Source organism: Notamacropus eugenii, chromosome 1 (assembly GCF_028372415.1).
Source record: "Notamacropus eugenii isolate mMacEug1 chromosome 1, mMacEug1.pri_v2, whole genome shotgun sequence".
Taxonomy (NCBI): Eukaryota; Metazoa; Chordata; class Mammalia; order Diprotodontia; family Macropodidae; genus Notamacropus; species Notamacropus eugenii.
The window spans coordinates 404,666,171-404,688,541 of NC_092872.1; the positions used below are offsets into that span (position 1 = coordinate 404,666,171).

Sequence of the window (22,371 nt, forward strand, 5' to 3'; positions counted from 1 at the left end):
AAATCTTGGATATGAGGCTTTTATCTAACACCTTACTCGCCTCCGGGTGCTCAACAATCAGTGATGCTACCCATTCCTGTGGTCTCTTGGGAGCAATTAGATGGCACAGTGATTAGAAGGAGGGCCTGGAATCAAGAACACCTGAGTTCAAATACAGTCCCAGACACTTAGCTGTGTGACCTTGGGCAAGTTAGTTTGTCTCAGTTTCCTCATCTGTAAAATGGGCATAATAATAGCATCTACTTCTCAGGGCTATCCTGAAAATCAAATGAGATAATAATGTGTAGTGCGTGGTACATATTAAAGTGCAATAGAAATGTTAACTATCATGACTATTACTCCATCTCCAGTCTCGGTGCATTTTCATTAGCTGCCCCCCCACCCCCACCCCCCTGGAATACTATGCCTCCTTATCTCCACTCCTGGCTTTTCGATCTTTCTTCAAGTCTCAGCTCAAAGCCTGTCTTATTTGAGATTATCTCCACTCTATCCTGCGTATATCTTATCTATACATAGTTGTCTGCATGTTATCTCCCTCATTAGATTGTAAGCTCCTCCATGGCAGGGACTATTTTGGACTTCTTTGCATCCCTGGGGCTTAGCTCAGTGCCTGGCATATGGTAGACTCTTAAATCCTTGATATGACTTCATCAGAGTAATGTTGCTAAGATTTGATTCTCCCTCACACTCCCTGAATCAGTTTCCCTTCCCATTTTATCTGCCTTGGTTTTGTTTGTATAATAATTTGTAGTTTTTATAGAATCAAAATGGTCTACTTCATGTTCTGTGCTTCTCTCTGCCCTTTGTTTGGTTATAAATTTTTTCCCTAGCCAAAGATCCTAATGGTAATTTCCTCCTTACTCCTCATTAGGATGTCAGATTATAGGGTAGAGGGCTAGAAAGATCTTCAGATATCTAGTCAGTCAATCATTCTGTCAACCAACCAACACACAATTATTAAATGTCTACTGTATGCCAGATACTATACTTGGTGCTGGGGCTACAAAGACAAAAAGTAATAGTCCCAGTTCATGGGAGGACTTCAGAAAAACCAGGAAAGACTTACACGAACTGATGCTGAGTGAAGTGAGTAGTACCAGGAGAAAGAACATTGTACATAGTAACAGCAACATCGTATGATGATCAACTATGATTGACTTAGCTCTTGATCCAAGACAATTTCAAAAGACTCGTGATGGAAAATGCTATTCACATCCAGAGAAAGAACTATGGAGCAGTAATATTCCATTATTTTCATGTACCACAATAGATTGCTGGACCTGGAGCCAGGAAGACCTGAGTTTATATCCACTTCATTTCTGTCTTAGTTTCCACATTTGTAAAGTGGGGATAATAATAGCACATACTTCTAAAGATTTCTGTGAGAATCAGATGAGATATCTGTAGAGAGCTTTGCCCATCCCAAAAACACTATATAAATGCAAATTATTATGATGATGGGCCTCAGTTTCTCATCTATAAAATCAAGGACTTGGTCTAAATATCCTCAAAGATTCCTTCCAGCACTAAGTCTGTGACCTAGTAATTCAAAAGACTTTTCATCGTTGTAGGACTAGAGTTTTCACTCCACTGGCTTTGAGAATGCAGGTTACCTTCATGGCTTAATGAGGTATCAGAGGGAAGCATGGAGTGGTAAACACAATGCTGGGTTTGAAGTCTGGATGACCTATATTCAAATCCTGCTTCAGACACTTTGTAATTGTGTGATACTGGGCAAGTCACTTCGCCTTTCTAAGCCCCAGTTTCTTTATATACAAAATGAAGGCATTGAACTAGATAACCTTCCAGCTCTGAATTTATGATCAAATGATCTTGTAACTGAAGTGGAAGTTCATTACAGATTCTTAAATCTGTAATGGCTGGCTCATCTTCTTGGAAAGAAATGGTCAGGAAACTCTATCCTTCAAGGATCCATTTTTTCCTTACTGTTGGGGGTGGGTGGGTTGTACTTTCCATTGATACACATGATATCTAGCTCCAAATTGATGATTCCTATGGTAATTCATCCATGCCTTAATAAACTGACTCATGAGTGTTTTCTGATGATAAGCATCACCACACCTGCTAGGCTGGTCCTAGGATGACAAACACATGGTCTGGTGCTGGTGTCTAAGCCACACTCAATGTCTTTCCACATTGGTAAGACTTACCAGAGCAAGGTTCCACTAGCAAGAACTTCGAGAAATCCCAGTCACCTCCAGGCCATAATGGAAAATTAGAGGGGGATTTTAATGGATGAAACTTTATAATAAGACATAAAATGGGAAAGATGTTGTGCCTCACTTAGCAGAGTTGGAAAAAGTTTGAATAACAAAATAAGGGTTGAGTAAGTTAAGACTAGGGATTTAAGAAGGTCTTTATTTTCTCCAGGACCAGAATTGCTGAGAGAGGTCTTTGGAAAGAGTAAAGATTGAAACATGATGAAATTAAGAAGAAAAAACAGACTTCTCCGCCTTTCTCAGGGCTGAAAAGAAACAAGACTATAATCCCATATACATCGAAGTATTTGTAGCAGCACTTTTTGTAGTAGTAAGCAAAGTGGTGTCCATCAATTAGGCAATGGCTAAACAAGTTGTGGTACATGAAAATAATGGAATATTACTGCTCTGTAAGAAACAAGGAATATTAGGAATATAGAGAAGAATGGAAAGATATGTCAATCAATGCAGAATGAAGTAAACAGAACCAGAAAAACAATCTACTATATTCCCAGATTCCTCAGGGTGCCCCTAGAATGCTTTCTTCATAACAACCCAATGAGATAATGTACAAATGTATTATCATCTTCATTTTATTGATGAGGAAACTGAGACTCAGAGACATGAATAAAGTGGCATATCCATGATCACATAGCTAACCTCCCTTGAACTCAGTTTCCCCCTCTATAAAATGGGGGTAATACTTGTACCACCTGCCTCACAGGGTTTTGGGGGGGGGGGTGGAGAAAGCACCTTGGAACATTAAAGCACTGATTTAGTTTGTGCCCAAAGTAACCTCACCTTTCTGCAGAATGGTTTCTCTCTTTTTAAATGCCTGGTTGAAAGTAATTTTGTTGACAAGAGGAATAGTTGCAGAGAATTTCAGGCAAAAGCCTCATTCCCAAGGCTTTTACCTTGACAATGAGCCCCTCCACCCATGTTGAGTGGTGACAGAGGAAGTGACTAGTAGCAAGATTTGAAGTGCTCCCTATATTGGGGAATGGCTAATGGAATATTGCTGCCCTATAAAAAAGTTATGAATATGCAGAATGTAGAGAAATATTGGAAGATTTTTATGAACTGATAGGAAGTGAAGTTAGCAGAACCAGAAAATGACTATAACATTGCAAATGGAAAGGACAACACTAACAAAAGTCAAAACAAAATACTGTAGAATTGTAAAGGTCAAGTTTGGCCTCAAAGCAAAAATAGGAGAATGCATTTCCCTTCCTTCTTTGTGGACATGGGGACCATGTGAATATAACATTGGATGTAATGTTGAACTTGGTTTATGTGTTGGTTACTTTTGCTAAACTTTTTTTTCTTTTTCATTCTTTATTATAAGGATTGGCTCTCTGGGAATGATAGGACATGGAATATACTGGGAAATGAAGGTCATATTAGAATATATATGCGTATAAATACATATATATGCATGTGTATATGTATACATACACACACACACACATATACAAACACACACACACATAAACAACATTTTTTTTTTGGAGAGCTAGTGCATCTGGTACTTTGCCACAAAACTATCTCAATAAGCCCCATTGTTAGAACCCAGGAGACACCAGATTCTATTTTCCCACATTCTCCCCTACCATCTCTATGTTCTCTCTGTTGCCCCCAGCAAAAAAGAGATTGACTGTTCTTATGCTTGACTCCATTACTAAATGCCTCCTCCAGTCACTTCTCTCCCTAACTTAGCCAAAAGACTCACTTCCAGGTTTATACCTCCATAACCTGAGGACTGGCATACCTAGGCTGCTGCTGTTACCACCAAGCATCTTTCCCTCTCAAAGTGATCTCATTATCTATATTTTCCTCCAAAGTATAGTCACTAATTATGCTATGTCACCACCCCAAGGGCATCAAAGACACCCCCAAACCACTGATAACAGGGTCCAAAATAGATAGATTTTTCCTGAAACCAATATTGGGTCATGGCCACAAAGGATCTGACCTAGACATTACTTATTTCTGACCTGGTCTATAGAAAATAAGCTGAGTCACATTTCAAAGGTACATCCTGTAATCCAGAGCTTAAAAGTTTCATCTATCCATCCCACAGAGAAGTCAAAGGACATGAATTCAATTCCTAGCTCAGCCTCTAATAGCCCATATTCCCCATAATTCCCATATCCAAACAGTTGCCCAATCTTAACAGTCCTACCTCCCTAACAACTCTCACCTATATCCTCTTCTCTCTAGTCACACAGCCTCTCTCCCAATTCATCTTGTTGCCTCTTCTCTGAACAGCCCCTTACACATAGCACATATTTAATAAATGCTTGATGACTTGCCTTGACTTATTAAAATAATTGTTTTCCCGCCTCCAATATCTCCCTTCTCAAATTCATCCTTGATACAACTGAGAAATTGATCTTATCTAAAAAAAATCTGACATGTTGTCCCATGCACACACCATTCAAAAATCTTCAGTGGCTCCCTCCTACTTCTAACATAAAACCAAAACCCAGCTTGGTATTAAACCCACAATCTAGTTCCTATCTAGTCTCCCAGTCTTATTTTACATTAATCTCTTTTCCATACTATCTGTCCCAGTCAAATTGACCAGTCAGGTAACTATTCCCAATAAAACATATTCCATCTCCTGGCTCCTTGCCTTTATATAAGTGGTCCATCCTGTGCCAAATGCACTCTCTCCTAGCTTCCTTCAAAACATAACTCCTTACAGATAGCCTTTTCTAATCCTCTAGCTATAAGTTCCCTTTCTCACTTGAAATTCTTATTTTTTATATTTACTTACTTATGTACATATTTGCAAATTGCATCTTCCCTTGCCTTAAGAGAAAAAATTATTTCTTTTTTTTTCTGCATTTCTAGCACCTAGTACAGTGCCCAGCACATAATAGGCATTTAAGTAATTATTGAAATGGTTTGGTATCAGTTAAAAAATAACAGTTGGTCAATCAAGAGCCCTTTGATTAAGCCTCTACTATGTATCAGGCATTGGATACAAGAAAGGCAAAAGACAACCCTTGCTCTCAAGAAGCTCACACAGTCTAATGGAGGAGATACTTGAAAATTAGAAATATATATATATATAAATTGGAGATCATTAAAAGAAGGAAGTGACCAGTATTAAATGATCATGGAACTGATTGGATATACAACATAGAGAAGCAATTGAACATAGTAGCATAGCGTTTTGATAAACTCAAAGACCCCAGTCCTAAGGTAAGGACTTACTATTTGACAAAAACTGAGAAAACTGGAAAGCTGTTTGGCAGATATCGGAAAAAGGCCAGCTTTGGCAGACAACAGGGAGAGGCCAACATCTCACACTGCATACCAAGATAAACTCCAAGTGGATACATGACTTATACATAAAAATTGATATCATAATTAAATCAGAGGATGGAAGAAGAAATTACCTTTTGGATCTATAGACAGAGGAAGAGTTCATGATTATAAGAGTAATAGAGAGAATCTCAGAAAATAAAATGGATAATTTTGATTTAATAAAATTAAGAAGTTTTTACATACAAAAAAATATAATCCAGATAAAACTGGAAGGGAAGCAAATAACTGGAAAAAATGCAATAAATTTTTCTGATAAAGGTCTCATATTCAAGATATATAGAGAGTTGATTCCAGTTTCTAAGACTCAAAGCCATTCCCTAATAGATAAATGATCAAAGGATATAAATAAGGAGTTTTCATAGGAGGAAATCCAAACTCTCAATAACCATATGAACAAAAGCTCCAAATCACTAAAAATTTGAGAAATGCAAACTAAAACAACACTGGTGTTCTAGCTCACACAATCAGATTGCAAAGATGACAAATACTGGAGAGGAAAATAGGCATATGAATTCATTGATGGTAGAGCTATGAATTGCTCTAGTCATTCTAGAAAGCAATGAGGAACTATGTCCTAAAAGTTATTAAACTGTGAATACCTCCCTGATCCATCTATATTACTAGCAAGCCAATGCTACAAAGAGATTTTATACTCATATGTACAAAATTTTTATATCAGCCTCTTTCATAGGAGCCCCAGAAATTGTTGGTTGTGTTTGTCCTTTGTTTTCAAAGAGGATCATGACATCAGGGAAATGATGACATGACTTGCAGTTGTTGACTTTGATTTGAGTGAGGGAGGTCTGCGAAAGGTCACCAGCCTCATTTTCTCCTCATTTTCTCCCAGAGTCATCTGGGTCCACTGTCCAGATATTCATCAGGAAGACTGGAGCTGGCCCAGGATACAATGGGAGACCCTGACCCGTTTAGGTTAAGACCTTTTCAGGTACTCATTTAGAGTGACATAAGGCCCATTCAGTGAATAGGCCTTTTTAAGAAGTGAGTCAAGAGATGGCCCCTTTAATTACAAAAGAAAAAGAAAAAAAAATGAAGCTGGAAGGGAAGGACCTTCAGGGTTGCTGTTCCAAAGAGAAATAGTTACCACTGACATTCACTCTAAGCCAGGAGGGACCAAAATACAGCCATTGTCCACCTACTGGGTATATTAATATAATGAAATATTATCATGCCACAAACAATGATGAATGCAAAATTTCAGAAGAAACTAGGAAGACTTCTGTGAACTGATGCAAAGCAAAATGAGTAGAACCAGTAGAACAATTTACATAGTGACAAAAACATTACGAAGAAAGACAACTTTGAAAGTCTTTATAACTCTGACAAATGGAATTATAAATCATGAGTCCATAGGACTAAAGATCCGTCATTTTACCTACCTCTTGCCAGATGGACTTGAAATCCAGAACGAAACATGTGTACATGGACTTGGTCAACATGGGAAGTTATTTTGCTGGACTACGTATATTTATTGTGTGAGTTTTTATTTTTGCTTTTAATTGTTGTGGGGGGAAGGATGGGAAGGAGAGATAAATGCTTGTAACAAGAAATTTTTAAAACTTTTTAAAACAAAAAAAATATTTAGGAGCATACTCAAGAGTATATACATAATAAATATTCATTGGATTGAATTAAAGCAAACTGAGATAAGTAAGTGTCTTGCCACCTTGCCTTAAGAACTTTTCTTGGATTTTCTATCTGACTTGCAGCTAAAACTTCCCATATGTGTTATCTCCTTCTACTACAACACTGTTCTAATACAACATTGTTCCTTGAGAGCAGTCTTCTATTTTTCTATTTGTATCTCCAACACTTAGCACAGGACCCTTTTCCAGTTGGTAGGAGTGCCAAAGAGGAAGTAACAGTTCCATTACTCATGACGTTCAGGACCCCCCCTTTCCCCTCTTATTCCCCTTCCCCACTCCCCCAACCCCAGAATTCTGTGATATTCAAGAATGTAGCTGTGGATCTCATCTAGGAGGAGTAAGGACACCACCTTCTTAGGAGGACTTGTACAGGGAAGTGATTCTGGAGAATTCTAGAAACCTGGTCTGTCTGAGATTTGTACTTTCCAAATCAGATGCAATCTACTAGTTAAAGATAAATGCTATGACTACTAAAAGGAGGTATCCAAGGAATCCAGGAATAAAGGCGAGGACAGGATGGGTCTCCTTGAAATAGAGGCCAAGAATGGTTTTCACAGGACATCAGCAGAAGGAGGCTCATTTTTTCAAGCACTCTGCATTCCACCCAGACTGGCTTGCCTATTGTTCCCTAAACAAGACATTTCAACTTCCATCTCCATACCTTTATACAGAATATCCTCAAACCTAGAATGAACTCCCTTGTTACCTATACCTCAGAAACTCTGACTTCCTTCAGCACCTGCAGGAAATACTGATCTTCCTGATGATATGCTTCCTTATTTACAATACTGACATTACCTTGCACCTATTTTGTACTTATTTGTGTACATATTGTTTTCCCAATACCTTGAAGATAGGATTGTTTCTTTGTAGTCTATCTCGAGAAACTACTGCAGTGCCTGAAATAAAATATATTATATATTAGAAAATATATACTATGTATATATTATATATTATAAAATAAAATAGGTTCTTAATAAATGTTTGCTGAATGGAATTAAATTTTAAGGAAAGCATTTTCTAAATCCATAGGCTCTTTTGGACATTTTGAACTTGGTGTCCATCAACATCTGAAATTCAACTTATCTAAAATACAGCTCATTCCTTTGCCTCTGAAGTCAGCCCCACATTTGTTCCAGGTACAACCATCTTTCCAATCACCACGTTTGCAACCTGGGTGACATCTTCAGCTCTTAATTGTTCCTCATACACAATACTCCATCTTTTCATTGGCTGTCTGCCATGCCTGGAATGCTCTCTTTCTTCATCCCTAACTCTTGGAGTCCATGGTTCCCTTAAAGATCCATATTATGTGTCACCAATATGAGGCCTTTCCTGATGCCCTTCCAACTCCTACTACCTCCCCTTCAAGGCTATTTTATATCTGCTTCGTATATACTTATGTATGTTCATGTTGTCTTCCCTTTCCCATTGAAGTATAGCATCCTCAAGAGACAATACTCTAGTTTTTGTCTTCCCATGGTGCCTGATACATAGTAGGTACTTAATACCACACACACACACACACACACACGCACTCACACACAACTCCTGTGGCTCCCCATTGCCTTCAGAAATAAATACAAACTGCTCTGTTTGGCATTCAAATCGCTCTTTAGCCTAAACCTTTGACCCCAAGGCATGAGGGCCCTCAAGTGCAGAGCTTTGACTGAATCCAAACTTCATAGAACAAATCCCCTTACATTTGAGGACCTAGAGGGTCACATGTGGCCTGGAGGCTGCATGTTCTCCATCCCTGAACTAACCCCTTCCAACCTTTCCAGCCTTTTTACAACTTACTTCCCAACATGTACTCTTCAATCCAGTGACAGTGGCTTCCTGGCTGTTCTATGAACAAGATGCTCCATCTCTCAGCTCAAGGCATTCTCTCTGGCTGTCCCCCATGCCTAGAAATCCTCTCTCCTCTATTCCACTTTCCCCCTGGCTTCTTTCAAGTTCCAACTAATATTCCTTCTTTTACTGAAAGCCTTCTGCAACTCCTCAATTTCAGTGCCATTCCTCTGTCAATTATTCCCGATTTATACTGTATATAGCTTGCTTTGAATATATTGGTTTACATGTTGTCTCTTCCATTAGAATTAGAAGCTCCTTTAGGGAAGAGAATGTCTTTTGCCCCTTTTTAGTATCCCTATGTTTAGCACAGTGCCTGGCACACAGTAGGTGCTTAATACATTTACTCATTGAAAATTGATTGATTCTATACAACAAGACTAATATGAAAATGTGTTTAAATAAGAATGTACGTATAGAATTCATATAAGATTGCATGCCATCATGGGAAGGGAAGGGGTGAAAAATTTAAAACTTAGGCAAGTGATTGTTGAAAACTTAAAACAAATAAATTAATTATGAGCAAAAAAAGAAGAAGAAACAAAGAAAAAAGATGATTGATTGAAAAATAAACCAATTTGTAAGATGATGGATTTAAAGCTAGAAGAAATCTCAGGAATTATCTAATCCAACACCTTCATTTTACAAATGGAAGAATTAAAGCCCAGAGAGAGGAAGTAACTTTGGAACAATAGAATATAAGCTGTTTGAGGTCAAGAACTGTTTAATTTTTGTCTTTATGTCCCTAACACAATACAAGTAGACACTTGATAAATGTTTGTGGATAGATTAGTTTCATACATAAATGGATCATTTGATCTTAGCTTTAGACTTGGAAGGGACCTTAGAGGTCAGCTAGTCCACTCTCCCTCATTTTATAAGGGAAAAAAACCGAGTAGTTTGTCCAAGGTCATCCAGGTAATGAGTGACACAACCAGAATCTGATCTGAATCTAGGTTCTCAGACTCCAAATTCAGTACTCTTTACACTGCAACACACTATAATTTAGAGTGCTCTTTAAATATGAGCTTTTATTATAATTATTATAATAATAAAGAGAAAATGGTCTGAGAACCAAGATAATTCTCCTAGAGTTTCTCTGAACTACGTGATGACAACCCAGGAATAAGTTACATATGAATGAGCAAGCATTAGTGTCTTTTGACAGAGTTGTTGAATTCTTGCTTGGTTTTCATAGATGATCATATTCCCCAAGTCTCTTTGGAGAAATCAAGACCCTTATCTCTGGCCATAAGTAGAATCGTAACAGCCAATGAGCAGCCATTCTGCCACTTAGGTAAGAGAAGCCAGAAGTGATAGCATCCTAGTGCAGAGAAGATTGAAACTAGAAGTGCCATTGGACATTATCTCTTCCAAGGCCTTCATTTCATAAGACAAAGAACTGAGTCCCAAAGAGCGGGAGTGATTTGCTCCAGGATACACATTTTGGTTTGTTTCAGGGCCATGACTAGAGAGAAGTTCTCCCAAATCTTGGTCCAATGATATTCCTGATCCAGAATGGTCTCTATGGGCTTTATATAAGAAAACCATTTTCATGCACATTATTATCATGCTCCAGAGTCTAGCACAATGCCTTGCATACAATTGATGCTTTATAAAGGTTTGTTGAATTAAACCGAACCATCCTTCAGTTGGTTGAACTATGGAAATGCCTTGTCATAGCCTGAAAACACTGGTTTCTCAAAGGCTATGCCATTGAAAAGTAAGCTAGTACATGCTTCAATTAGCTAGAAAGGATTAGAGAACAGGCCTGGTCATTTGTGCCTGGTATTCAGGGACAGACCTGCAAAATATTAAGAGGCAGAAAACCATCTTGACTGTAGAGGGTGTTGAATCTTTGGACCACAACCCTCAAATACCACCTACAATATTCTACAAAGTGTCTGTGCCCACACCAAGCCATATTATAGCTCCCTGAAATACTGCTACCATCTATTTCTATAGCTTCTGAAGATTAACAAAGCACTTTCTTCACAATACTGTAGGGTAGATATTTTACAAATGGGGAAACAGAGGCTCAGAGAGGTCAAGACCTTTCCCAGGGACACACAGCTAGGATCAAGTGTCAGAGTAAGGATCTGAACCCATGTATCTAGAATAAGTCCAACGTTCTTTCCATTATCTCGCTAACCTTATTTCTGTTGAATTTAGTAAACAGGACCTTCCATGGGGTAATAGATGTTAAAGAAAATGAGCTCTCATCTAGACAAGTCTTTTTTTTTTTGTCTGTCTTAGAAAGATTTGGCCCAGAAGGGCCCTGGGAAATTCCCCATAGGTGGTTTACATGGGAGAGTACAAAACCCTTCGCACACCTGCTTTCAGAAATGCTGACTTGGGGAGAAAAAAAAAAGGCAGAAGCGGCGTCTCTCCTAGGGGATAACCTCAGGTCTGTCTAACCAGCTTGGCCAGGCCCAGGGCACATATATGCTTGGGGGGGCCGGGGAGGGAGAGGGAAGGGAGCCAAATCTAGCCACTCACTAGCAGCAATTCAGCAAACTGAATTAGAGATGGTTCCTGATTTTTTCACCTCTCTGATGGGGCTTGCAAATACAGCCACTGGAACCATTGTTTGCCCTGTGTGTACTAGTAACCAGCAAAGCACAGCGCCAGCATTTTTGAGCAAAGTCTCCCCCCTCCCCCTTACCGTTTTTTTAATCACTTAACTACAAACTGATTTGTCAGCAACAGGAAGCTCCATTACTGCCTTCCTCACAAAAGGGAAACTCCTAGGGGTTGCTATGGGGATATATGCAACTGTATAATTACAGATTTATATAATCTTAAAGGCATACACACTACTAAGTCTACAAATGGGGCTGAGCAACTGAAGGAGGCTAAGGTTTGGAAGACAGATGTGCAGTTTCTACTTTCTAAGAGCAAGTTGACAACAGGCTCTAACTTAGAAGATTGCCTCAGTGTAGAGAAGTATGGAGGAGACAAATAGGCATTTAGGCATTCTCGGCCTGTGAAACTACTTTAGCAACTTTAGCTGGTAGAAAAAACTTCCCTGACTCCAGTCTCTGCTTCCATGATGTCTGTTCCAATTTTCCACCAAAAAAGGACACTCTTGGAACATTACATTAAGGCAACTTAAGAAGTGTTGACCAGAAAATAACGATTTTCCTCCAAAAGATGTTGTTTAACTAAGGAAAGAAAAGAAAGTTTTCTTTCTGTTTTTGGTGACATTTTCTGAAGTGACAAAAAAAATTCAACAGTCAATCAGTCAGTCAATTAAACATCTGTTAAGCAGCCATTGTGCGGGGGGGAAAAAAAGGGAAAAGATAGTCTCTTCCCTTATGGAGCTCATGGCCTAATGAGGGAGATAACAAGCAAACAAATGTGTACAAATCAACTATATACAGTATAAATAGGAAAAATGAAAAGAGGGAGGGTACTAGGATTAAGAGGGGTGGGAAAGGTTTCCTGTAGAAGATGGGATTTTAGTTGAGATGAAAAAGTCAGATAAGAGGAAAATTCAATAGGAGGCAATGAGGAGGGAAAACATTCCAGGCATGGGGGACAGCCAGAGAATATGCCCAGTCAGGGGAAAAAATGAGGTAGGATTCCCCAAAAGATATATCAGTGGTCAAAAGAGATGAATAAATGGTTTTCGAAAGCAGGGATGCAAACTGTCAGCAAATATTAGAGGGAAAGTGCCTCAAATCAATAAATGTTAAAGGCAATGCAAATTAAAAACAACTGAAAGACTCCTCCCTTTCCCCCACAATTCAAAAAATGCAAAGAGAAAAGATGGAAATGGTGGATGTTGAAGGGACTATGAAGAGATAGGCTCCGTGAAGTGCTGTTGATGGAGCTATGACTGGCACAGCTGTTCTGGAAGATATTACGTAGTTATGCAAAAAGTCACTAAACTGTTCTTATCCTTTGATCTGTTATTCCCACAATCAGCATAAATCCCAGGAGGGTCAATGACAGGAAAGGAGGTCCCACATATACCAAAATATTCATAGAAGCACTTTTTTTGCGAATGTAATGCAATATCGTGGTACCATAAAGAAAATGACATATAGGAAGAATTATGAAAAACATGGAAAGGCTTATATAAACTTAATCAGAATGAAGCAGTACCAGGAAAACAACATTTTCAATATCTACTCAAAAATAATTCAGATTAAATGCAAGAATCAATTTTGATTTCAGAGGACTGATGATGGCAAAAAGAGATTTCTTTCTCTCAGTAGACAGATAGAGTACTATGGGAGAGGAATGTTGCAAAAACTACCAGACACAGGGTATCAATTAGTTTTTTCTTTACTTTGTTATAATAGATGAGGAGAGAGATTTTGGAAAGTGATATATAAAAAAGTCATCCATAAAACCTTTTTTGAAAAGTAGTTTACCTTGCACAAAGGAAAAAAAAAAAGAGTTAGGAGAAAGCTGGGGCTCGGCCTCTTCCTGGAGTGATGAGAGGTAGAATCAGCTTGAGCTATGATAAATGACTGAGCCCTTTTCACCAATTGGTCCATTAGGCAGTGTCTGTACTGTTCCACTCCATAGAACACTTTGAAGATTAATTTTAGCTCAGCTATTGCTTGCCAAGCAGAAAGAGATGGTATTGAGTCCACAGGGAGAGCTGACAGAAGGCAAGGGCCATAGGAGAGAAGTCACTGGTACATTTCTGTCCAAAGGCAATAGTCAGTTTCTAGGACTTGGCAGAACAATATGCGACTGTCTTGCTTTATAAGGTTCTAATTCTAATACCTTTCCAATTCAGATCCTTTATGGGATGAGACTGACAGGCCAAGGTAAGCACTTAGGACATAGGTATCTTTTGATCCTTTTTGCCACTGCCCATTGGCATTGGGTTACAGTTCAGGAAACTAAAACTTGTAGAGTCAAGGGCAGTACTATGAAGTACTCCACCTGTTCAAATGATACCCACAAATCCACCACTTGTGACACTGCAGGAGATCATTCAAGGACACTTCCAAATAATGTCAAAAGGAAGGTTTTCTTTTCCAAATTCATTGTCTTACACTCATTGCCCCCAGCATCTTGAACTGGTTCATCCAGCAGCAAGGAAGACAGAATGGCAGCAAGATACCATGTGACCAAGTGGAGCTGCTATTATGGATGAAATAAGCTACAATGAACTTCCTGGAGGAAGGTAGGTGGCAACTGGCCTGATTATATGATCCAAGTTCTAGTACTTTCTTTATTGCTATGTAACTTTAGCCAAGTCATTTCCCTATTCTAGACTTTAATTTCCTCAAGTAAGAGGGCTGGAATCTAGGAAAGGGGCAAACAAGCACTTAAGTACCTACAATGTGCTATACTAAGCTCTCTACAAATATTATTTCCCTTGATCTTTACTACAACCTTGGGAGGTAGGTGCTATTATTATCCCCATTTTGCAGATGAGGAAACTGAGACAAACAGAGGTTAAGTGGCTTGCCCAGGGTCACACAGCTAGTAAGTGTCTAGGGTAGGATTTTAACAACTTAGGTCTTCCTGACATGAAGTCCAATGATCTATCCATGTAGCTAATTGCCTGACTGGTTGTCCTCTAAAGACCCTATCAACTCTAACATTCTATGCTCCTGACCTGTTTTATACAGGGAAAAAAAATACATTTTTTAATGTTGTTAACTCTTAACAACTTATTTGTCTTAATGAAATGTATACTAGACTTGAAGTCGAGAGAGACCAGAGTTTAAATCCTGCCTCTGAAGCTTACTAACCAGTAACTTAACCTTATTAGTTATATGACCTTGGTGAAACTCAATTTCTCTAGGCCTTCGCTTCCATTTGAAGAAATTGTCTTTCATACCCTTTCCAACTCTACATCTGTGGTCCTGCTGTTTCATGTGTTAGCCTTATCTCTACAAACAGTCATGACATTTAAAAAGTATTAAGTACCATAGGGTCCATGAATTCCAGCACCTTCATTTCACAGATGAGGCAATTAAACTCCAAAGACTGTGAAATGACTTGCCCAAAGTAATACAGATAGCAAATGACAGAGCCAACACTTGAACCCAGTTTCTCTAACTCCAAAACCATCGCTCTTTTCATACTATTCCTCCTCCAAAGATATGGCAGTTTTAAATCCTTTCTGCACCTTAGGATGTTCTACTGTGCTACCATAGAGGACCACAGGATTTTAGAGCTCTGGAAGGGACCTTAGAGATCAAAGATAACAAAGTTAAAAGGGATTTTATAGGTCATTGTGGCCAATCCCTTCATTTTCTAGATGAGAAACAGACCCAAAGACAATATATGATTTAGCTCTGATCATAAAAACTATAGGAGGTATACTATTGTCCAGTAGCGTCTGACCTTTCATGACCTCATTTGGGGTTTTCTTGGCAAAGATGCTGGAGTAGTTTGCCATTTCCTTCTCCAACTCATTTGACAGATGAGGAAACTGAGGGAAACAGGGCTAAGTGACTTGCACAGGGTCACCCAACTAGTAAAGTGTCTAAGGCCATTTTTGAACTCAGAAAGATGAGTCTTCCGGGCTCCAGGTCCAGCACTCTATCCACTCTACCACATAACCTTATTAGAGGTATAGCCAGGATTCACATGAATCCTCAAAACTCCTGACTTAAAATCCATCATTCTTTACATTATACTACAACGCCCAAGCCTCCTTCATCACACTTCCATTTCACTGGTAAGAAAACAGTCTCAAGTTCAGAAGATACTAGGTGACAGAGCCTAGTTTCAGTCTTTCATTGTGACCTCTTTCCCCTATTTCTAATCGCTCAGATAGCACCTATTTGATCCAACATAAATATTTGTTAATTCATTTGGATTTTGTAAACAGGGTACAGTTTTGTTGTATTGGCAACAGATCTTTCGTCATTTCATTCTGAATAACTGGTTCATATGTAGCATCTGGCTTTCCAGGATGATTCTCATTTTCCACCTCATTTGTGATTGTGCAGATGTTAAACAAAATTTGCCTAAAGTCATAGAAGCTCATGAATCTTAGTCCCCATCCCCCAAAGAAAGAACCCTCAGGGCTAGTAACTACTCTTAAGTTTTTCCTTTGTCATATTTCACTGGGGATTGTGGGAGAGGAAGGGAAATTAGAGAAGACAGGGAAGGAAACAAAAGAGTTAAGAGCAGAGTTAAATTTCAATAGAAATGTCATAATTTATTCTGCTTGTATAAAAAAAAGTCATCGTTATGTAACAAAATGTCTTCTCAGAAGAAGAAATATATTATTTCAGGTCATAAATAATCAGCAAACATACAACCAACCTTGGCAACTCAAAAAAGCACTCTTCCTGGTGCTTTTCCGTCAGTGCTAAGAGAACAAATGTTTAAAGATGTATTTACAGGATTACAGTACTCCAACAAAAAAAAAATTGAGGTATTTGGTTTTTCTAGAAGTGGAATCTGAGGTTTGTGAAAGCTGAACACATCTACACAAATAAATAATGGGAACTTTTGCATTGTATATGTGTGTGTGTGTGTGTGTGTGTGTGTGTGTGTGTATACACACATCAAAGGGGAACGAACAGCCTCTTCTGCTGGCTAAGTGTCCAGAAATGGTAATACTGGTAGGTTTGTCAAGCACAAAGACTAAAGTTCTAAGAAGAGAGGGCACTAGGATCAGCCCACAAAGTGAGCTGTGAAAAGTCTTTTTTCTTTTGCTTCTCTCCAAAGGAACCTGATGTACCAACTAAACATTGGTCCAAGACACACTTCAGAATTGAGCACAAATGAACCTTAGAGTCAGTTCAGTCTAGTTCACCTATGTTGTTCTCAAGTGTGGAGTTCAGGAAAGAGTTGAACCCAGATGACATAACAAAGCTGAGACATTATCCCCCAGAGTTATTGCACTTTGTTTTAGACGGAAGGAGCCTCAAGTTCCTCATGTGGTTCTTGAGTAACTTCCCTGAGTCTCTCAGCAGCTTGGGGAAGTGGTCATTGGGCTCTGAAGGTAGTTCAAAGCATTAGAGGAAGAATGGACGGGGATGGAGACAGGGAAATTAAAGACTGTGGTTGTGGAGGTCCCTCGGTCAAGTACAGCCATGGCAGGACTTCCTGCTTCTGCCGAACAGTGAGGAGCTAGGACTTGGGACTCGAACTGTAATAACTGACCCATAAAGCTGAAGTTGGGAGAGATGATGCTTCTTCTTTGCTTCACAAACTCAAAGGCCTCATCCAGTTTGACCCGATTGGTCCTCATGAGGTAAGCTAGGCAGATGGTGGCTGATCGGGAGATACCAGCCTGACAGTGAACGAACACCCTTCCTCCTGCATTCTTTATAGAGTCTGGAATACATACAATGGACAACTGTTTACCCCCAAAAAAGTATCAATACACTGGGCTTTTTCTTCCCAGCATAACCCAAACCCAATGTTTTGAAAGACATTCATAATGATTGATTTACCTATGAAGTCAATGGCTTCGTTGAACCAGGAGCTTATATCAGCCTTGTGGTTGTCCTCCACAGGGATGCTCTTGTACTGGTAGTGATCCTCAAAATGGTTGGGGCAATTTGCAGAGACATTGATCAAGGCTGTGATTCCCAAGGCATCCAGCATATCTTTCCTGGACGCATGATAAGCACTGCCTAAGTACAGAAAAGGCAGGATCTCCACTGGACCACCCTGAAATACAAGAATTTTTTAAATGGTCAGACACAGTCCCAAATTATGCCATATGAAATATGTGCAAAATATTCAAACCCTTCTGGTGCCTGATTTTCTTATTAAGTTATTGGCTGAGGAGGACAATTCACTAGATACAATTACTGCCGAAAGAAATGAGCACACTACCACAAGGCAGTGACTCTGGGTGGTGGGGGTGGGAGACGATAGGATTCATTAATCATCGTGTCACTATAAAAGTGAATTATTTCCATTGTCTTAAAGGATGGTCAACACCTGGATATCTAACGTCCTATCTACCTCGATCTACTTTACTCTGAAATGAAAAAAATTAAAAATTCCTGGTGGTCATTACAGGGTATTTTCTATGCCCCTTCTCCCTAATATTCGAGCTCTGTGCCTTTCTCCCTCCCCCATTATACTGACCTGGTCATAGAGAGGTGTGCCACAAGAGCTGCACCCTGATTCTGCACTGCCGGGGACGTTGGAGCTCAGAGGTAGGCTCAGACCCATAGGTGTCGACTGTTTGCTGCACAATTCCGAGCAGGCAGAAGAGAAAGCTTCGTATCCTCCTGAAAATACAAAATAGACATTGTCTCTCATTACCTCTGACAACCAGGTATTTCATTCCGCTTCTCATCATTACCCCCAACCTGAAACCACACTTTAACAAGAGAGGGAGGCAAAGAAATTCCTAGTCTGGTGTTTTTAGCAAAGCTTAAGATCCTCTCTGTGACAATCGCTTTTGCTCGGAGTTTTTGTTTAAAAGGGTTCGCGATTGTGTCGAGAATAAGGGCCAGGAGTATTTGAGTAAAAAAGCTCCGGAAGACAGAGATTTTTCAGAGAGCCCCTAAAGATTGCCCCACTTCGTCCCCATCACTAGCCCCACAAGGACTGCCAGTGGCAAGTTAGGGCAATCCGTACCTTTGAGAAAGCAGATGCGCGCTGCGCGAGCCTCCCTACACAGGGCACTGGCGGCCAGCATAAGGGTGCTGTCCCTCTTAGACAACTCCAGCTCCGGGCTTCGTTCGTCCAGGAGCACCACGGCGTGGTAGAGGCCAGCAAGCAAGCGGCTCCGCAGCTCCTCGTTGGGGACGATGTGCTCCAGTCCCATGGCGCCCTTGGCGCGCCTCTTGACTATGGTGCTGAAGCGCACGTTGAAGGAGCCCAGGATGTGCGAGGAGTTGAAGGAGAAGAAAGAGCGGCAGTCCAGGACCAGACACTGAGCCGCCCGCTCCTGCAGCAGCGCTCTCAAGCTCTCGCAGTCCAGGGAACAGATTTCCATGTTGACCATTGCTCGAGGGAGGCCCCCCAGCGCGCCCAAAGGTGGCAAGATCGAGAGTGGGGGAATGCGGGACAGAGCCGAGCGGGCTAGCGCTCACCACGTAGCAGGCAAACAAAACAAAAAGGGGCAGGGGGACTTAAATCACCTTCCTTCTTGGGTGGGGAAAGGGAAAAAAGGGAAATCCACAGCGGGTTGGCTGGCGCTCCCGGGCTCAGGGAAAGTTCTTTGTTTCTCTCCAAAGGGCTGGAGTCTTTTTGTTTTGTTTGTCTTACATTCCTTGTAAAAACACAGCCCCTTAGACCAGGTTTTCTAGCGTAGAGTCTGTGGCTCAAAACAAGCTTCCTTAAGACTTTTGTATTCGAAGAAGGTAGAAGACAAGAAAAGTGTCCAAATGGAGTTTCTTTCTTTTTCTTCCTGCTTTCCTTTCTATTAAGCGGATCTCAGACAGCTGTACCCTCACTGTGCTTTCTGCTAAGCGCACGTTGGACAAGCTGCCTTATATAGTCCAACCCGGAACTTTTTCCCCCCCTCTGTGTGAGTGTGAGTGTGTGTCTGTGTGTGTCTGTGTTTGTTTGTTTGAATGGGGCAGGGTCACGTGGTTGAGAGGTGACGTCACCGGCCAGGCCCGCGCTCAGCCCTCCTGGTGCCAGAAGCGAAGACGTCATCGCCCTACCAGCAAAGACAACTCTATGAAAACGCGGCGCCAGAGCACCAGCCGGGCCTCCCCACCTCCTTCCCCTCCCCCTATCCGCCCCATCCTGCTCTTTGGGCAGGAAACCAGGTACTGGAGCCAGCAGCTGCTCCCTGGGGGGGAAGGGGGAGGGGACGGAGGAAGCGAAGCCACTGCCCGCCCTTCCAAGAGCTGATTAAAGGGTATGAGATGTACCTAAGAGAGAGCTAAGAATACGCGCCCTACGAACCAGCTCGCTTCTATCGGGAGTCTTGCGAGGGGGCACAGGAAGAGGCACTGGATTCGGAATCCGAATACTTTGGTTCCAATCCTGGCTCTGACCTTGGCAGCGACAGTGAGCAAGATACAACCTCCTCTGGTCCTCAGGTCCTGACCTGTAAGATGAAGGGTGTATGAACTAATCTATCCCTAAGCTTTCCAACTCTAAAATCCCATGATTGCGTCCTCTGGGAGCCGTTCGGAACGTGGTTACAACAGAACCAGGGAGGCTGGTGTTTATAGGAAAATATATAATTTTGCTGTTAGAAAACTCATTCATACCCAAAGTGGGTCCCCTTCATTCACTGTCTATATGCTGAATCAATTGTCGGGTTTGGTGATCTAGTTCTTCGGAGTTGAGATCTAACTCGTTGTTACTATTGAATGGGATTAGGGAGGAAGCCTCATTGTGCTAAAATGCGGCAGCTTAGTGACCAGAACCCGCCTCTAGGACAAGGGAGGACAACCAGGCATCTCATTGGACACTGAAGGGCGAGAGGTTTTTTTAAACGAGCCTTCGAAGCCTCTTCTACCAACCGACTTAGGACAACTGGGGCGAGTTTCCTAGAGACACTTAGATCCGACAATAATCGAAAGTGTGTTGTGCATTCAAGTGACACAGGTTTATGAGTATTTCTGCAAGTTCCCTTTAGCTTTGTCATTTGATCTTTTTAGAAAACTGTCACTTGTCCTTTTTTATTCCACCTCCCCTCCCCTGAACCCCTCTAGTCTCTAGTTCCATTTTGATTGTAGATACATACTTCTGCAATTTGTATTACTGGACTAGGTCAGTATGTAAATATTACACCACTATGTGTCTTAGTGCCCAGGACTTTAAGAACATGTTGTGGTTTCTTCTCCCACTGTTCTTTGGGGATTTCACAAACGGACCTCTGTGTCGCTTTACTGAATGCTGGTTCATCAGGATACAACTTCTTATGTCAGGCTGGGTTCAGATGCGCCTACGCGTACTGAAACTCCCAGATGGGTTTCTTTTCTAAAGGTTCAGGGCACAAGTCTCTGGTTGGAATTTTCTTAAATTTATTTTCAGTCCAGTTATTGCTCATATCAGATCAGAGAGGCCCTCTGTGCCAACGTGTTAATAATTACAAAAGAAGAAAAAAAGAAAATTCTTCAAAAATCATTGTTTGTTTCTAGCTTGTTATGTAGCTTCTGTGGTTGTTTGTTTATAGTTTATGGTGGCATAGTAGGTTACTGGTATTACATAGTAGACATCATTATAAAAGCTTTTATTATGTGTCCAGTGCAGAAGTCAATCCTCTGTACTTTGAATTCTCAAAGACCAAGATAATGTGTAAGAGGTTTACAAAGGTCTATTTTGTATTATGATTCTATGAGTTTATCCCCTCCAGTAGACAGAAAATAGATTGAGTATACACATTGTAGATGCTCAGAAAATATTTGTTGAAATGAATTCATAGCTGTTCTATGAAAAACTCCAAAGACAGAGGGTTTTCTATATACTAAAAATTCTTAGGATTAATTGAACTGCCTAGTCAAAGCTTCCATTATTCGAACAGGTTCAGGTCATAGCTCATTTAAAGATAGGAACAAGTGAACAAAGGCAAATATTATTATCTCCATTCATTTAGCATTCTTATGAGCTCCCAGCAGTGTGGAAGAACAATTCCAGTGGCCCTAAAGGCTGTGGTACAGTAGAAAGAACCATGAATTAAGAGTCACATAACCTGGGTTTGAATCCTGATTTAGCTATGATTTTGACATGGAAGATATGAAGTAACTAACTTTCCTCCTTTATAAAAATGAAGAAATTGGACTAGAAGATTTCTAAGATGTAACAAGATGGTCCAGGAAACTCCTGATGAGGAAACTTGGAATCTTTACCCACCAAAACAGCTTCAGTCACTATTCTGCAACTTTTGGTTTTAGAAAGTTTCCTAGGGTATTGAGAGATCAAGTGAGTTGTCCAGGGTCACACAGAAAATAAGAGTCAAAGGCAGGACTTGAACACAGGTCTTCCCCACTCTGAGGCCCAGTACATAATTAATACAGGCTAGGTGTTAGGCATTATTTCTGGCATAATCATTACAAAACACTTTTCATGTATTTCCCTCTGTAATAAAAGAAATTATTTAGAATATTCTTCGAAACATTTGGTTTTTTCTACCTAACATAAGGCCCCAAAGAATTTGAACTAGGCTTCCAAGGCCCCCATGCATTAGCTCCTCTAGGGCAGGAATTGTCTTTTGCCTTTTTTATCCCCAGCACTTAGCACTATGCCTGGCACAAAGAAGAGGCTTCATAAATGACTAACTGAACCAAATACAGAACAACATCCAGTTCATTGTTTTGTATATAGGAGTTGTTCAATAAATGTTGAATGAATGTATTCTAACATTGTTACTGAGCATTACATATACCTTTTAGAAGCATATAGGACCCAGGCTTCAGTTGCATTATAATATATTAAGAAAT

General features: G+C 40.3%; 1 protein-coding gene across 1 annotated transcript; it reads right to left on the reverse strand.

Annotated features, from left to right (window-relative positions):
* Nucleotides 1–16,188: 16,188 nt before the first annotated feature.
* Nucleotides 16,189–19,451, reverse strand: DUSP1 (dual specificity phosphatase 1). Its single transcript, XM_072630979.1, has 4 exons — nucleotides 18,605–19,451; nucleotides 18,107–18,252; nucleotides 17,461–17,680; nucleotides 16,189–17,341 (listed from the first exon to the last, which is right to left on the reverse strand). The coding sequence occupies exons 1-4, from the start codon at nucleotides 18,972–18,974 to the stop codon at nucleotides 16,971–16,973; spliced, it is 1,107 nt and encodes a 368-aa protein (XP_072487080.1). The 5' UTR covers nucleotides 18,975–19,451; the 3' UTR covers nucleotides 16,189–16,970.
* Between the last annotated feature and the right edge of the window lie 2,920 nt (nucleotides 19,452–22,371).

Excerpts from the sequence above, each read along its gene's own strand:
- DUSP1 (XM_072630979.1), bottom strand. The coding sequence starts at position 18,974 with ATGGTCAACATGGAAATCTGTTCCCTGGACTGCGAGAGCTTGAGAGCG. Across the intron at positions 18,253-18,604 it reads GCGCATCTGCTTTCTCAAAG|GAGGATACGAAGCTTTCTCT; the intron begins GTACGGATTGCC and ends TTGTATTTTCAG. Across the intron at positions 17,342-17,460 it reads CGAAGCCATTGACTTCATAG|ACTCTATAAAGAATGCAGGA; the intron begins GTAAATCAATCA and ends TATGTATTCCAG.